At 36.5% G+C, this 5000-nt stretch overlaps 1 protein-coding gene across 1 annotated transcript in view; it reads left to right on the top strand.

Annotated features, from left to right (window-relative positions):
- Positions 1 to 1457: 1457 nt before the first annotated feature.
- The window catches only part of LOC119596339 (telomerase Cajal body protein 1-like), a gene marked incomplete in the record, with an annotated part of 8239 nt that continues 4696 nt past the window's right edge, over positions 1458 to 5000 (top strand). Inside the window, 4 exon segments of the mRNA XM_037945543.1 lie at positions 1458 to 1605; positions 2118 to 2692; positions 4454 to 4548; positions 4639 to 4762. Of these exon segments, the coding sequence (XP_037801471.1) occupies positions 2118 to 2692; positions 4454 to 4548; positions 4639 to 4762 (794 nt within the window).

Raw genomic sequence — 5000 nt, 5'->3', positions numbered from 1 at the left:
GATTAATTCTTCATCAAGTTCATCTACTGCACGTCTTAATATAACCATAACTTTCTATGTTAACACTGATGTCATTATTGATATCTTTATCATAATATCTTTATTAGAATGATCGTTACAAGGAATTCTACCGTTGCCCTTAACAGTAATAAGGTAAAGCTGAGAAACATGACAACTATTACATAAAGATCGTCGTTCAGATTTATAAGACTGTAAAAGATCATTATAACAGCCATTGTCAGGTTATCCCATCGTGCGCATTATGAGAGAGGGGGGGGGGGGGGCTGATAAGAGGCAGGCAGACAGGCGCACTCACCAAGGAGATATGACAGAGGGAGAACTTGGGATGCTGAGAGAGAGAGAGAGAGAGAGAGAGAGAGAGAGAGAGAGAGAGAGAGAGAGAGAGAGAGAGAGAGAGAGGGGGGGGGGGGACCACAATTCAGAAAGGAGAAGAGAGAGAGAGGTAAGGATGCTGGTAGAGATAAATAGATAGATGGATAGATAGATAAATAGATAGATAGAGAGAGAGAGTTGGGCGGGAGGGCAACAGATAGGGGAACGCGATAGCGCCATGTCCTTGAGAATGCATTTGTCTTGAGACGGAAGTTTGGAGTGGCGCAGCGTTGTTGCTTACAAAGTATTTATTTAAGATATGATAAGACTGTGGATCCCTTTGTTTATAATGCTGGTTGATTGTTATTAAACTTTTTATTATTATTCTCGACTGTAGTTATATACTTTACAACAGTCTGGCATTGAGACACTATTAAATAATGCAAGCATAACATGGTTGTCTAGACACTTGCCATTGTCATTGTTGTTGACATATCTCCATATATCTGTTATTGTTGTATGATTAATATTATTAATAATAACCTCCGTATGCCATATGTAACAGTGATGATTAAATTCCCGATGCCAGAAATATTTCATGGCAAAGTTATTAGCTATGATCATTGATATATATTTTTGAAATACAATTATTCCTCTTTAAATAGCAAATTACAGATACAGCATTTTCCGTTGAGATTCGTTACAGTGTCGACATAGATATTTCGAATTGAATTAGTCGATATTAAGAGAAGGTGGTGTATTGGTAACACTTACTTTGGACAGGAAAACATGGAACGGAGAAATAGTAAATATTACAACAGGCACAAAACACGTTTGTCACAGAAAACTGATATCTCCATTTATGCTTTGCAGAATCTTACCAATAGTCCCAAAGCCTTTTATATTAACTGCAGAGGAGATCCACTAAAGTGAGTATATAAATAATTGACTATTATCGATATTTGATTTTATAAATTGGCCAACCAGTGTATTATTATACCGTTAGATATCTACTGTAAACCAACATACACCACATAGAGCATAAAACACAAAAAATGGAAGACCAAATTCCTAAAATGGACAAACTATTATACGCCAAAACTACTCTAAAAAGGCTATCTCGTAAAAATGCAATGACCCAGCGGAACCCTTATCGTCTGCTAGCGCACCGTGAACGTTGGGCCGCGCGGAACGAACCGCCTTTTGTAAACAACGTTTGGTCGGCGATACGAAGTTTGAACGCCCTGCCCTCCGATATATCTCCCTTCCAAGGTGGGTTTCTCATCCTCGAATGTAGGTTATGGTTATGGAAGGGAATCACGCGGGGGCTTTGCGTTTTTGTGTCTTGGAGGTCAAGTTAGGTGTGGTGTAGAGGGTTCTGTCATGTTACGAATGTTGTGTTGGCTCTTGGCGTGAAGTCAGGCTGTCAGGGAACGCCTAAAGGATCGCACCATTTGGCAATATGTCGTGTTAATCTTGTCATTCTCTTAATACAACGTTTAGTCCGGAGGGCCATGTCTAAAGATATAATGTGTGTCTTAATCCACTCTTGATGTTTAAATCCATTGCAAAAAATATGTTCTGTAAGATAAGGTATTGTAATTCGAATCTGGTTTCTGGCATATATGATTTATTTTCTCTTGATGATTTTTATGACAGTGTTGAAGACATGTAGTCTTCATTCAATGGATGATTATAAACTGCTCTCTGCTCAAAATATCATTATTAGATTAAGAGTAACCATATGTATTATTGAATATAATGATAATTTATTTGGTTTTCAGATGGATGCAAAGTTTGAAAGTGATGATGAAACAGTGAATGGGAGAGATTATGACCTAGAGAGGCATAAAGCACAAGTTCTGGCAGAAGTGGATGCCATTTTTGGCTTCAAGCAGAAAAATAGTGAAGCAGCAGTAAATGATGTTGAAGAAACAGCAAAAGGAAATACAGATAAAGTGTATTACAGAGAACAACAGAGTAGTAAATATAATGAATATACACACAGAGAAAAAGAAGTACAAAGCACAGGTTTTTCTGAACCCTTCATGATACCCAAAGATACTAGATATATGATGAGTCCAAAAGAGGTAGCAGAATACAGTGAAAGAAGTACTGAAAATCATGGAGAAAGAAATGAACAGAAAGAAATAGATCAAACAGAATCACCTTCCCAGGAGAGTTACCCAGTATACACTCCTGTGGAAGGAAGTGAAAGAGTGAACGATGTGCCAATGGAAACAGAAAACGTTCACTATCGGCAGCTGATGAAATTTGACTTTGAGTCTCCAGTTGAAGCTCTGGATTATAAGAAGTGTTTTCAAGAAATGGCAGATAACTACACAAAAGGATGTAAATGGTAAGGACTTGATTTACACATTATATCTATTACAGTGATTTGCATGAACCTTAAAACAAGACCTGCATGAAGATTTAGAAAAAATTCTGGAGAAAGTCAAGGAAAACTCAGACTTATTCATTAAAGATATAGTGACAGTGATCAAGTGACCACTCTAGCCACAGAACCATTGGCACTTAAGCATACATAAAAAACATCCACTACATAGTTATTCATCTTGCCAAAATATGTGATTGGGCTATTTTGGCCTTGGCCGTAGAGAAGTTGTGGAAGCCTTGTTGATAATAGGATGAGGGTCTATGTTCAAGAAGTAAAATTTCCTAATCTTATCTTTCGTCATTGTTGTTATATTCTTCTTTGGTTTGTCATTTTTCTTTTCTGTTTTATTGACATTCTTTCCTCTTCCATTTGTTTCTATTAATCTTCTTCATAACCCTACTTGTCCTTTCCTCTTCCTGTTAATTTTTCTTTTCTCTTGATTATTTGCATTAATGGTATAGGCATCACCTTCCTTCTCGACATCCCCCTCCTTTAAAGAAAAAAAAAGGGACATTATTATTATTTCTTTTTATATCGTTTTTGTGTATTTTTTAGTATTATTTCTATGATTCAAATTAATTTAACAAAGTATCAGCAATATTATGTCCAGAACTCTTTAGTTTATCTTGCAAAGTATATTAATGTTGAAAATGATTCCAAATGTATTTTTAGGTGTACACAGGTACTTAACAAATCAATTAGTCAACCAGTTAATTAATGGGGCTAATGCTGATGGGACACGTCTATCCTTTGTTTTCACCTAAAAGGGTCCCTCATGGCAAGCCACCAGGCAGGACCTCTGCCCATCTCTGAACCCAATGCCGCCGGGGAAAATGCTGTGCTTTTGTGTGTGTGTGTGTGTGTGTGTGTGTGTGTGTGTGTGTGTGTGTGTGTGTGTGTGTGTGTGTGTGAGAGAGAGAGAGAGAGAGAGAGAGAGAGAGAGAGAGAGAGAGAGAGAGAGAGAGAGAGAGAGAGAGAGAGAGAGAGAGAGAGAGAGAGAGAGAGAGAGAGAGAGAGAGAGTGAGTGAGAAATGTCTTGGCACATATATGGTTCTGCTAGCGCTTAGTCACAAAGCAGTCAATTAGTAAACCTTGTGATCTTACCTGATTTCACCTTTCCTTGAAATGGTGGGAAAAATGTATTTTTTGCTAATGCTGTGGATATTTATGGGGTTATTTTTATTTTAGACATTGTAATTACTATACTGTTATGAACATCAGTATCACCAAAATAAGATAAAGTAAAATATTTTTGTAAATAAAGGAAAAGGGTGAACGGGCGAAACAGGCAAGACTCGTAATTGGCTCATTGGTGAATTTATACAAGTGTAGCCATCTATCTGTAAAAATAATTAATGAAGTAAACTCACATTGGGCATGGCATGTACATTCATGCCATGCCATCAGCACTAGGTTAACAAGAAGTATATATTTTTGCTTTTCTAATGTCATACAGTTGTCTTTATGTGTAAAAGCATGGAAAGCAAAAGACATTAGAAATTAATCAGTCCTGTAAAGCTAGTAAGAGAAAAAAAATGACTTGAGTAAAATGCAGATTAGCTTTGCAAATTGTTATTTTCAATTTCTAATTTTCTTAAGCATCTTAGTCAGTCCTAATTCAAGATTTACCTTCCATTTTGGGGCTGATCAGCTTATCTCATCAAAAAGATGAAAAGTGGAATTTGTATACATGCTTTTCTGATTGGTTTGGTGTTATTCCAGGTCTCCGGATGGCTCATGTTTGCTGGTTGGGAGTGTGGACAAGAAGCTGCGTCTCTTTAACCTTCCAAATCCAGTGGCAATGGGACAATGTCTAGGTCAGGAAAATGTGAATATTCCCTCTGGTTGATATGTTATGGAAGCCAATCAGTAGATTTTTATATTTCCCTTTTATTTCCTCCCAAAAGACGAATCTTGGCAAGCAGAAAGGGAACGATACAACCTACCAGCTGTTACAGTCCGGGAAAGAGAACTGATCTATGACTATGTGTGGTATCCTCACATGCGTTCTGATAATCCCCAGTCTTGCTGGTGAGTTGACAAAGTTTAGTCTCATTTTTGATGAAGGGTTTTGTAATGATGGTAATTGTTATTAAGAGTTGGTATGACATAAACTGCATTTTAAAGTTTGTGATTGAAATAGACTACTCTCAGGAGTAAATTTTAGGAGTACATAATAGTTGTATTGATACATACATATATATTTATATATAATATATATATAATATATTATATTATATATATTATATATATATATATATATTATATA

The sequence above is a fragment of the Penaeus monodon genome, chromosome 37, assembly GCF_015228065.2.
Source record: "Penaeus monodon isolate SGIC_2016 chromosome 37, NSTDA_Pmon_1, whole genome shotgun sequence".
Classification (NCBI taxonomy): Eukaryota; Metazoa; Arthropoda; class Malacostraca; order Decapoda; family Penaeidae; genus Penaeus; species Penaeus monodon.
Note: the sequence above shows the minus strand (reverse complement) of the source record. Positions and strands in the feature narration are given on the sequence as shown.